The 12,879-nt window shown below is 41.2% G+C and overlaps 1 protein-coding gene across 8 annotated transcripts in view; it reads right to left on the bottom strand.

Moving 5' to 3' along the window:
- The window catches only part of SBF1 (SET binding factor 1), a 119,495-nt gene that overhangs the window by 25,004 nt on the left and 81,612 nt on the right, over positions 1 to 12,879 (bottom strand). For 4 of the 8 annotated variants that reach the window (XM_073652585.1, XM_073652590.1, XM_073652586.1 and 1 more), the window contains 6 exons: positions 10,239 to 10,312; positions 9,900 to 10,095; positions 6,460 to 6,587; positions 5,668 to 5,843; positions 4,904 to 4,978; positions 107 to 246 (listed from right to left, as the gene is read on the bottom strand). In XM_073652585.1, the coding sequence (XP_073508686.1) occupies positions 107 to 246; positions 4,904 to 4,978; positions 5,668 to 5,843; positions 6,460 to 6,587; positions 9,900 to 10,095; positions 10,239 to 10,312 (789 nt within the window). The remainder of the gene's footprint in view (positions 1 to 106; positions 247 to 4,903; positions 4,979 to 5,667; positions 5,844 to 6,459; positions 6,588 to 9,899; positions 10,096 to 10,238; positions 10,313 to 12,879) is intronic. The other 4 variants (XM_073652592.1, XM_073652591.1, XM_073652589.1 and 1 more) reach the window with 1 other exon arrangement.

Consider the following 12,879-nt stretch of genomic DNA (forward strand, 5'->3'; position numbering starts at 1 on the left):
AATTTGATCAGTATCCACAATGTTCATCAACAGCCTAAGCATGAAATCTGTTGATGAACAAGTAGCACACTTCATTGGTGAAAAGGTTAAAGAAAGCAATACCCACCTGAAATGTCATCACCCTGCTGTTCCAGAGAATTCTGACTCCCTCGGACATCCCAAGATGGGGGACTATACTTTCTGCGTGTCACATACTGCCGGCCTATTGTCTTCTTGGCATTCTTCACAAGATTTTTAGAGATGGTCCTTGGAGAAATAATTTGCACATGCCACAAGACAAGTTATAAAGGAAGGATACACAATCCAGCAGCATCTTTGCACATTCATTGAGCAAGGCCAAGATCACAGATCATATTTTAGTGGTATACTCACTTGCAATGGATAACAGCCACTAAGATTTGACTGGATGTATCAGGCCTTATGCTCCAATACCAGTGCAACCCAACAGAAAAGTCAATGCATATTACAGGAAAAGAATAACTATTTATACAAGCAAATAAATATTAAGCCGCAAGTCTAGAAGGGTCCACCATAAAGCGTGACGTAGGTCAGAGAAGGAAAAAAAATAGAACCACGACAAAAAGAACCAGATAGCATACAGAAAAGAATCTGCTGTCCATTTTCAATTAGGAATCCAACACGGCGAGATATGTGCTAACCTTAATGGAATCTAATGGCGCATTAGTGGAGATCATTTTTAGTCAATCTTTCTACACTAGTTTCATGGGATTTGGGTACTTATCTGTATACGACTCCGCTATTCAGATATTAGATGTCCAATATACCAGTAAACACTTTAATTCTGACTGTGACTACAGGTTATTGTAATCCACTACATTGCATGGTCTGCACGATTCCAACCGTGGATATATGGTTTTCTTTGCATCTAAATAATATACCAACTTACATTTCTGTCCATCTATTACATAATCGGCCTACCACGTATTATTAGGAAAGAGCAGACCTTACCCACAAACTCCGTGTCCGCGAAATATTAAATTAGCTACTGCTGAATGTTCTGTGGCCATGTCTTCAACCTAAACTAGGATAAGCACTTTGCTCAAATCACATCCTTCTCAGAGAGCAGGGGTCAATATTTCATCAAACAAACCTCATTAAATGCAATCTGTCACCACATTAGACCTATGTAAACTTTTAATATGAGAATACAGGTTATAGACTGCCGAGGAGAGCGATACCTGTATGTGTCATATCAGATGCCTTGTTGTTGAGAAATCATCTCTTATCACTTTATATTAATGACCTCTTCCAGGCTCTGGGTATAACTCAGCCTCCAGAGCTTGTTTTACATGAAGGGGAGTTACCAGTGTGATGGCCGCTCTCTGCTCTCCTGATCTCACTGCAGAGCTGTGTGTGATTGTACCTGACACATCTGCAGGTTCCTCTCAGCCTCCATCTCACAGGCAGACAGGGTAATATTGTTACAATACAGCAGAGCTGAGAGAGGAACAAAAAATGTGTTTGCAAGAAAACAAATTTCATTTCTCCTGTTCTGTGTTTAGTTACTTGTCTCACACTGGTAACTCCCCTTCATGTATAATAAGCTCTGGGGGCAGAGTTATCTTCCAGGCAGCGTCCTTCCCAGAGCCTGGAAGAGGGCATTTATATAAAGTGACGAAAGATGATTTCTCAGCAACAAGACCTCTGATATGAGACATACAGGGATCACTCTCCTCAGCAGTCTATAACCTGTATGCCCATATTAATAGTTTAGATAGGTCAAAAGTGGTGACAGATTCCCTTTAAGACGTTCGATTTTCTCACGTACAAGAAAAAAAAATCAGATTATTTTGATCAGAGAGTGATCCAAGTGTCATCAGTTTTTCTCATATGTGGAGAAAAACAAAAAATGTTTCTCCAGTCTCCATTCTAACAGTGAGTGTAAAATGATTTGCACTCCGATATTGTCAGAGTGCCATGCAATTTTTTAACAGACCCATAGAGTTGCATTGCAAATTTTGATCTGATCCCCGGATCAAAATCAGACATGTCTGCTTTTTTAAAAAAATTTTTTTAAAGGGACCACTCGGTCTGGGGGAAAAAAAAAAAGAAGAAAAAAAAAAAAAATCGGGCGAGACTATCATAAGTATGAGTGCTATCCGTGAAAATCAGGTGTGAATGAGCCCTGAGTTCATTCCTCCTCGTACTCTCTAATTTGGGGTGAAAAGTCATGCACACGTTTTCTTTTAATTATAACCCCTAACCATTTTCATACTCGCTAATAAATAGTTATTCTAGAATTGCCCTGGTCAGTATCTGTATTAGTTCTGCCGCTGTAGCACAAGCACGTAACAGTCACTAATTAAGGGGCTGTTTTCACCGCCACTTCTATCCACCTTAATGGGAACCTGTCTGGTATTCCCAAGTTTCACAAACTGCCCCCAATCCATTTAGAACGCTAACCCCCCATCCAGTCATACCAGAAAGCCTATACAATACTAGCTATTAACACAAACACAAAATTAGTTTTAATGCAGTCCTCCGTATATGCAACCCACTGTGACTAGTCTGCAGGTAAGGGTGCATCTCATCACATAGTCCTATTGACTGCGCGCATCATTTCTTCTGTTCTGGAAATCTCATACATGTACATCACAGCCTTTCTTTTTCAGCATGTACAATGAAGCAGGGAGTGTTCTGTCATATCATCGGTGCTCGGAATATGCCCAGAAAGGAAGAATGTTACATACACGTATACATGCTTGTATGTCTGGGAACATTATAAGCTCCACTAATAACAGCAGACACATTACATATACAGGCAGAGGGCACCACCAAATGTATGGGATCAGTCTGTGACATGTTAAAAATGGAACATAAAAAGAGCAAAAAAAACCCCCAAAACATGCCATATATACAGGGATCACCAAAAAAAGTGACAAAAACAAACTTAGAAAGTCAAACTGACATGCATTTACACCAGCCCACAATAGAGCTGCACCCTGCCTACCCCAAGACTCACTATAATCAAGTAAACACAATAAATATGAGACAGCATGCCAAATATAACCCTAGGATCTTTGCATATATGGTCAGCAGAAGTGCGTTAGATGAATATATACCACCAGAACTCAGTGGGAAAAGTGCGCAAATGTCTTAATAATCCTTTGCAAAACAGTATAAGTTATAGACAAAGCACACTTCAATTAGTTAAGCCAGATGAAATCTCACAATAAACAAAATAACCATCAAGTTGATAGGAGCAATGTGTCATGCTTCCTAGAAGTATGCAAAAATACTTAATGCTGGACATGTAATAGTGTCATGAAAAAGCTATATGCTCATTTACAAAGAGAGCATCAGGGACAATTTACCTTGTACATGCCATGCTGAGGAGTGAACGTATGAGAATGTCAGCAACAAACATACCAGTAGTACCTATCTCATGCTGCAGATAACAGAAAGTCCTATACCCTAAAGTGGTCAAAGAGAAATGGCAGGAGTGAAAATGCCCAAAGCGTATCGCCACGCAATCTAGCTTCCTCAGGGGGTCTATCATAGGTCCGAGAAAAATATTGATTACTAACGACAAAACTGCTAAACATGATATGACCTAATGTGTTGACATCCATTGGGAAGTAACCCCTTCTCAACATGACATACTGGAATTGCATCATTCTAAGCAGAAACTGACTGTGTTTCACTGCCAGATTATGCCTCAAATGGCAGCAAGTGGAGCAGAGTGCATGGTTCGGGAGGTGCAACATGACAAACACAGGTTCAAGTCTCCTTCGGAAACTAAAAAAAATTAAGTATTAAAGAAAAAATTTTAAAAATATAGAAAAAAAGTTATGAAATCACCCCACTTTTTCCCCATTAAAAATAATACAATAAAAAAACAAAACAAACAACAACGTGTAGTAGGACTACATCTGGAAAATTCAGGAAAAAACCCTAGAGTAAAAAGCAGTCAAATCTACCCCAGAATGGTATCAATAAAAACACCAGATTGTCATACCCAAACCAGGGTCTCCCATAGCTCCAAGAAGTGAAAATGTTAGAGGGGGGCTTGAAATATTATGAAAAAATGTTTTGTTTTTTTTTTCTTTTTTTTCCAAAGAATTCACTATTTTTTTTTTGCCACTCAGGGGAGAAAAATAAAAACCTATACAAGTTTGGCATCTCCGTAATCACACTTATTTAGAGCATCATACTGACAAATTAGTTTCACAAATCAATGAACAGCAAAAGAACAAAACCCAAAGAACAATGACGGAAATTAGACTGGTTCTTTTGTTCAAGTTCACTGCACTTGAAATTTTTGCCCTGTTTTCCAGTATATTATAAGATGAAATTAATTTTTTCTGGGGGAAAAAAACCCACGTATGGGTATGTTGACAAACAATAAAGATATCACTCATGGAAAGGGGGGTAGAGGGGGGCAAAGGCACACAAAAAACTGGGAAAATCGGCCGGTCGGGAAGGTGTTAAAACGTATGGTTCCTCGTTTCCCTGGGAGATAACCGCTGCCAACCTAGGGTCTCCATATCGTCTACTTTCTGTGCCATAAACATGCAAGGTCAGCCAATAAAAGTGCATATTTATTGGGAAGAAAGCCGTTACCCCAAGGTGCACAGACAACTTTAGGTGATCCCTGATGTTTATGAGCAATAATTCTGTGCGTCTAGGCTCCAGAATACCTATTTTTTTTTACTTCCTATTACATTCAGACAAGTTACAACATATCACAGCAGCACCAATACAAAGCTTTTCCCATAATGCTACATTATTGTATATCTCAGAGGATTGCTGGTAACATTGGTACAGCTTGAATTCTCGATGCCAGGGTAAAACTAGGACAGAAAGAAGCCGCTGAGCACCCAGGAAGAATGGCTAGTCACCATGAAACCATGACCAGTTGGGCATAAATGTTGGGTCTTACTTTTCTGAATGGAAGCTGCCAAGAGATAAACTCAGTGCCAGGTGGCCATGGAGCACGTCACTGACATGGAGGGTGCTACAGAGAGAGATAGGGGGTCACTAGGGATTACACTACGAGTATGACAACATATACACACTGATTTATGGCACAAGGAAAGACAGATAAAAGCAAAACACAGAGAAAGTAATTGCACCAGAACAGAATGGCACAGACAACACTGAGGAGGTTATTTCTTTAGTATGGTATATAAAAAGTAAATTTATTTTACAATAGCACCAACTCCAATTCAGAAAACTGTTGGTTAAGTCCCAAAAAGATGGAGATGCGTCCTTGCCCTTCAATTGTGACCCAAGTAATATTGCAAGTGACAACATGAAAGGTAAACTAAATACATATTTTCTTATATACCACATGAGGGTATTCTTTCATTAGAAGTTCAAAGGATCTATGAGAAGCATGGACAAGAACAACAAGTGGTCGTCATGGTTGGGCCTTTTTCATGTGTATCACTAAGTTTATATGGCCAAGTCCGAGGGGCCAAACTTTATAAACAGTACATTACTGGACCAAAACCACTTGTGAAACCATTCCAACATGAGATAGAAAAGAGCAGAGGGTAAGGTGGGAAACTTAAAGGAATACTATGATTTTGTGCAAACAGTCTATTCATAAGATTTATACAAGGAAGGAAACCTAGAGGACATCTACTTACTATAGCAATAGGATGACCGTATAGCTTTTTAATAATTATTGAGCCAACTCACTTGATGGAGGGATTCTTGTCCTTGGTTCTAGGTTGAGCAGTGTGTTGTAGGGACAGACCAACACTGAATGGGAAAGTTCCTTGCACATCTTGAGGATACCTTAGCTTATGCAGCTGTTTGCGGAAACCTTCAGAGATCTCAGAAGGGACTTCCTCATCAAACGCCACCCGCAGCAGCTGAAACCAAAATATATGTGACATGTATAGATTTCCAGAACTGTATAAAGGTCTAAAGCAGTCCTATCTCATCAAAACATAGGAAGTGTTTCATACCCATGGACAGTGGATATGGTATCCGTATTTTGACATTTGTTGATTTTGTTTCTAATAAGTGATCTACTGAAATTCTGCATGGTTTTTGATTTTGTGGGTTTCTCCTTACTATAGGTGGCAACACAAGTTATGTACTTAAACCTACTATGCTTAGATGCAAAGTTCACTACCACTACTGGCACTGAAGTACAGCCCATGACTCTAATGTCAATGTGTAATGTCAAAAATCTGAAAGATAAGCATGGTTCAGATAGAGTGGAATAAAGAGCATTAATACATTGAAGCGCAAATGACCATGAGGTGGTCTAATGAATGAATCTCACTAACTCATCAGGTCTTACTAATTATTTTGTGGCTGAATGGATTTGTCTCAATGATTATGTCTCAAACTTAGGCCCCTGTACAAATTTATATTGAGCAACAAGTAATACAATTTTCTGGATGTTCTACAGGACAAGCATTGTGCACATGAGGCAGAAATAGATATAGCTTCATATCACAGCAAAACATAAATATTCACCTGGAAAGTACATGAGCGCAGTTGAAGTCCTTCCTGAACATACTGGTCAAGATGAGCCGGGACACTGACTTTCTTCTCCTTCGTCAGAGATGCAATGGGGAAGGACCGCACAACGGTTTGTTCAGCCACTACATTAAAAACACACCATCACATTTCCAATATACATTTTCATAACCTTTTGTTATTTCCCAAGGCTCAAGAAGTACATATGCTTATACAGGGCTGTTTCGTCAAGCAACCGGTTTTTCTAAACTTTGGTCTTAGGCTATGTGCCCACGATGCGTTTTTTAAGCGTTTCCGCAGCGGCAAAAAGCTGCAGAAACGCTTAAAAAACGCATGGTAGAAGGCCTGCCATGTTCCCCAATGATAATCCTCATGTGCTGTGCACATGCTGCGGAAATTTCCGCTGCGGGTTATTATGGAAAAAAACACAGCACTACCAATTATTTTGCGGAAGTGCTGCGTTTTCGCCTCCATTGACTTGTATTGAAACGCATGGATTACGCATCACTGCATCTGAACATGCGCATTGCATGCATTTCAATGTGCGGATGGTATCCGGGTGTGGAGGACAGGAGACTCTCCTCCGGGTCCGGGTACCATAGTACCTGTTAAAAAAAAAAAAAGAATAAAATAAAAAATAAATATTATATTTACCTTCTGATGGCCCGCGCTGCGCTCGTCCTCCCTTGCTGGCAGCTCGCGATGGACTGAAGGACCGGGGCTGACGTCATAGTCATGTGACAGCAGGTCCTTCAGTGTAGTGTACCGCGAGCTGCCGGCAAGAAAGAACGGAGCGAAGCAAGACTCCGGGGGCCATCAGAAGGGAAGTATAGATTTATTTTTTTATTCTTAAACATTCTTTACAGTCACACTATATACAGTGCCTACAAGTAGTATTCAACCCCCTGCAGATTTAGCTGGTTTGATAAGATGCAAATAAGTTAGAGCCTTCAAACGAGAGTAGGTTTTATGAACAGAAGCATAAATCTTACAAACCAAAAAGTTATGTTGCTCAGTTGAATTTTATTAAATTTTAAACATAAAAGTGTGGGTCAATTATTAAACCCCTATGTTTAATATTTTGTGGAATAACCTTTGTTTGCAATTACAGCTAATAATCGTCTTTTATAAGACCTGATCAGGCCGGCACAGGTCTGTGGAGTTATCTTGGCCCACTCCTCCATGCAGATCTTCTCCAAGTTATCTAGGTTCTTTGGGTGTCTCATGTGGACTTTATTCTTGAGCTCCTTCCACAAGTTTTCAATTGGGTTAAGGTCAGGAGACTGACTAGGCCACTCCAACACCTTGACTTTTTCCCTATTGAACCAGGCCTTGGTTTTCTTGGCTGTGTGCTTTGGGTCGTTGTCTTGTTGGAAGATGAAATTACGACCCATCTTAAGATCCTTGATGGAGGAGTGGAGGTTCTTGGCCAAAATCTCCAGGTAGGCCGTGCTAGCCATCTTCCCATGGATGCGGACCAGATGGCCAGGCCCCTTGGCAGAGAAACAGCCCCACAGCATGATGCTGCCACCACCATGCTTGACTGTAGGGATGGTATTCTTGGGGTCGTATGCAGTGCCATCCAGTCTCCAAACGTCACGTGTGTGGTTGGCACCAAAGATCTCGATCTTGGTCTCATCAGACCACAGAACCTTGAACCAGTCTGTCTCAGAGTCCTCCAAGTGATCATGAGCAAACTGTAGACGAGCCTTGACATGACGCTTTGAAAGTAAAGGTACCTTACGGGCTCGTCTGGAACGGAGACCATTGCGGTGGAGTACGTTACTTATGGTATTGACTGAAACCAATGTCCCCACTGCCATGAGATCTTCCCGGAGCTCCTTCCTTGTTGTCCTTGGGTTAGCCTTGACTCTTCGGACAAGCCTGGCCTCGGCACGGGAGGACACTTTCAAAGGCTGTCCTGGCCGTGGAAGGCTAACAGTAGTTCCATAAGCCTTCCACTTACAGATGATGCTCCCAACAGTGGAGACAGGTAGGCCCAACTCCTTGGAAAGGATTTTGTACCCCTTGCCAGCCTTGTGACCCTCCACGATCTGGTCTCTGATGGCCTTGGAATGCTCCTTTGTCTTTCCCATGTTGACTATGTCTGAGTGCTGTTCACAAGTTTGGGGAGGGTCTTAAATAGTCAGAAAAGGCTGGCAAAAGAGATCTTTAATCCACACATGTGAAGCTCATTATTCTTGGTGCCTGAACTACTTCTTAATACTTTAGGGGGACCAAACAGAATTCTTGTGGTTTGAGGGGTTGAATAATAAATGACACACTGAATTAACTTTTTACGTTTTTTAAAAAAAAAAAAAATTTGCTGCAGTGCATTTCCCACTTCCAGGCTGATCTACAGTACAAATGTCACAATGCCAAGTTAATTCCGCATGTGTCAACCAGCTAAATCTGCAGGGGGTTGAATACTACTTGTAGGCACTGTAAATCCATGCTGGTTGCATGGAGTTATATAGTGTGACCAAGTTGACAAGCGCTTTCAAAGTGATGCTAAAATCGATCGGAAAGCGCTTGTCAACCCGCATGCGGAAATGCATGTGAAGAACGCTTCACTTCCGCTTGTCTCTGGCAGGAAAACGCATGTACAATCCGCATGCGTTTTTTCTGCCAGGGAGACGCAGAAATGCTCAGGAAAAAATCCGGAGCATTTCTGCATCGTGGGCATATAGCCTTACTTAGAAATGCGACTAGTCTTGATTAAAAATATACTACTATATTACTCAGTCACACTCCCTTTTATCCTATCCCTACTTCTTTATGTACATTGAATAAGAATCTGTTTACACAGACCAACTGGTGGCATTAGAGGACCACAGATCTAGAAATATTTACTGATCGGTGGTCATTTAACAGCCTGTTCACACAGGCAGACCGCTGTAAATTATGCGCACTTAGCGATCTGTAGTAGATTGTCAGCAGTGAGTCCTGTTTACACAGGACTATGCTACCCCGAAAATGATCATCCATGTGAAAAACAAAAGATCATTTCACCTAAAGAACGAGCATTTTGCTCATTCAGCATGTTTACACTGAAAGAGTTCTTAAAGAAGCACTACCATTTATATTTTTTTTATTGAATGTGAGTATATACTGTATGCATGCAAGTCCAAAAAAATTGACCAGCAGAAGGGCCTGCAATAAAATGCATAGATTTATTGTCGAATTCTTTGTGCAGTGAATAGTAGAGAGATAAGGAACATGACTGCAGGTTCAGACTTTACAAAGAATTGGTTTGTAGTCCATAACCCTGAACACGAAGGATGAGAACTGAAAAGGTACAGAGATCAAACAGTAGGATAATCCAGGAGCCTAACTGGAAATTACAACAGCCAGTTGACAACTGAAGTTACCGACCAAACCAAATAATGTAGATATATTCAAGAGAAATAAAAAAAAACAAAAAACCCTGTGCTCACCTAATGGATCCACTGGAGTACCCTTAAAGATGCAACGATAAGTAGTGAGGAACAGCGCCCCTTCAGCAGGGAGCAGAGGTGGACCTCCAAGACCACCACCTGAAGCTTCCTCCCGTCCATCTGGCAGAAGATATACTCTAAGTCCATCCATTACAAAATCCTCACCTACTAACAATGTGGGTCGCAACAACTTTGGCTAAGAAAAACAAAACCAAGAATGACGGTAAGCATAATATAAAAGACATATACAAATGAAAAAAAAGCAAATGATGGAAATATCAAACAATTGTGCATCTATTGAGCAACAACACAAATTAATTGGCTAACCCCCATACTAACCTTCTGGATTGGAGGCAGCCTCTTACTTTCCCTGTGAACAGCATCCAAGGTCTCTATATGCATCTGAACAATGTCTACATAGGAATAATAAAGAGACACAATCATATCATGTAACCAGTATAGCTATTGTATCCAAACCAGCAACTCATATTATTCAAAATACATACTGTAGTAAAATCCTATAGAACAACATGCTTTTGGAGGAACATCTACTAAACTAAGCTGCCTACATATATGAAACACACATTTTCTTATATTTTTCCTTGCATTATTCACATTCCCTTGTGGCACATGGATGATTACATTTTCTGCAAGTGCACAAGTAGCATAACTACCACTGAAGTAGTCCATGGCACTTCTATGGCACTGAGTTGCTTACGCTGCCTCCCATCATCACCAGGGCATAGACTTGCATTCTGGTTCTGGTCAACTACAGTAGTCACTGGAGAAAGTTCAATGTATAAAAATATATGCAACTTCACAAGGAGTTCAATGGAAGCTTTATAAGCATTATCTGCTGGCAGTCACAAACACTGTATTTATATTGTAGCAAAACCAGGTAGGCTAAGGTTAAATCCTAGCTCTCCAGGTTCTGATTAGACCACCTGGCTGGCAATGCATATAACCAGGCTAGCTGTTCTCCTTAGTCACTCAGCTCAGGGAAGCTGACCAGACTGGATGTGCCTTGGAACTGAAGAAAGACAGGTCAGAAATCCTTTCTGAGAAGAGTCTGCACAGGCCATGTGTAGAAGACTACAAGTATCAGTGGTTGCTATAGACAATACCAGTTTTGTTTGACCAAGCTGGGGCTAGCTCAGCCGTGTATGAGTCTGTTTAGTTAGCAGATGGACAGGGCTAGGGATGTTTATTAGTTTGTTTTTTGGTGCAGTGTAACCTGTGAAAAGCAATAACGTGTTTGGACCAAAGCTGTATTGCCTGTGTGAATGCTACCTAATGCCTACCAGACAGAGTAAATCCATGCCATTAATGCCAGGTGACTAAACGGTGTCCAAGTGCTGGGACTTCTGGAGGAAAAAAAAAAAAAAAAAAAAGGAGGAAAAAATCCAACCCCAGTCAGTCCAGACAACTGTTAGAACAAAAATCCCTCAATGGCAATCAAGTCTGAGAGTCGAGCTGAACAAGGCTTCCATATTCATTAGATTGCTTAAATTCCATTCAATAGAACCACGTTTTATAGAAAACCTCATAACTACTGTAGAGAGAAGCCGTCAAATCCTCCATGTACATTAAATCATTGACCTAAGATATACAGAGGGACAGGCTTGGTGGATTAACTTTCTTCCATAACAATGGAAAACAAGCTCTGGCAGACATCAAAAATCTTAATAGGGACCGTTTGTAGGAGGAAACAGAGGTCTCACAGAGCTGTAGAAGGAATAGTTCAGGACCCATTTCAGATGAAATGCCTGTAATCGACCTGCTAATGCTTTTCACTTTAGTCCAGAACGGTTGTAAAACCAGAAAGGACCAGAAGATATGAAGGAAATCTCCCTCGCCTGATCCACATCTACTACACTTAGGGTCAATAGAGGGGGAACATTTTGCTTAACTTAACCGGGACCCTGTAACACCTTGAAAGGAGTTTGAAATTCGCTTCCTGGAGCCGAGAACTTATGGTAGATTTATGTTTTAAGGACATCACCTTTTTCCCTTTGTTCCACGGAGAGAGTGATACCCAAGTCCTCTTCCCATTGTATTAAAAATCTGGGAGGAGGCTGATACATTGGGTTAGTTAGTATTGAGTGCATGACAAATCACCCCCTTAACCATGCAAAGATTTTCAAACATGGAAGGGGTTCGTGTATATTGAGAGTAATTTGGAAGGGAGCGAACAAAGTGACGCAGTTGGAGAGAACGCCATGTGCCCAGTGGTAAGGGATCAGTAATAGCTTGAAGTGCCTCTAAAGAAGGCCAATTATTATCTACGCCAATCTGGAAAGCTCTAAACCTTTCCTGAGAAATCCAAAGTCTAAAAACAGGATCTGATAAACCAGGGAAGAAGTCCGGAGAGCCGATAATAGGTGAAAAAGGAGATGGAATGGGAAGGAGAAGCTTGCGTGTATCTGGTCGGGAGCAGCAGTAGAGTGTAGCACAAATTGTGGGATGAGTTTTCAGTGAAGATTGGTAAAAGAAGGGTACCCAGGGGAGAGCAGCTAAAGTGGCCTCTGAAAAGCTTTGTTCTATTTGTACCCATGGCTTCGCCAAGGCATGCCTGCCAGCTCATAGACTTAACAGTAAGGCTATGTGCCCACGATGCAGAAATGCTCCGGATTTTTCCTGAGCATTTCTGCATCTCCCTGGCAGAAAAAACGCATGCGGATTGTACATGCGTTTTTTCCTGACAGGGACAAGTGGAAGTGAAGTGTTCTTCACATGCATTTCCGCATGCGGGTTGTCAAGCGCTTTCCAAGCGATTTTAGCATCACTTGGAAAGTGCTTGACAACTTGGTCTCACTATATAAATCCATGCAACGGCGGTCGCGTGACCCGTCACATGACTAAATGACGTCATGGCAGGTCCTTTTTAGACCATCGCGAGCTGCCGGCAAGCCAAGACGCATCGGATAAGGACACCGGGAGCCATCAGACGGTAAGTATAATGTATATTTTTTATTTTAAT

Source organism: Phyllobates terribilis, unplaced genomic scaffold (genome assembly GCF_046119375.1).
Source record: "Phyllobates terribilis strain yellow unplaced genomic scaffold, ASM4611937v1 Scaffold_11__3_contigs__length_659146591, whole genome shotgun sequence".
Classification (NCBI taxonomy): Eukaryota; Metazoa; Chordata; class Amphibia; order Anura; family Dendrobatidae; genus Phyllobates; species Phyllobates terribilis.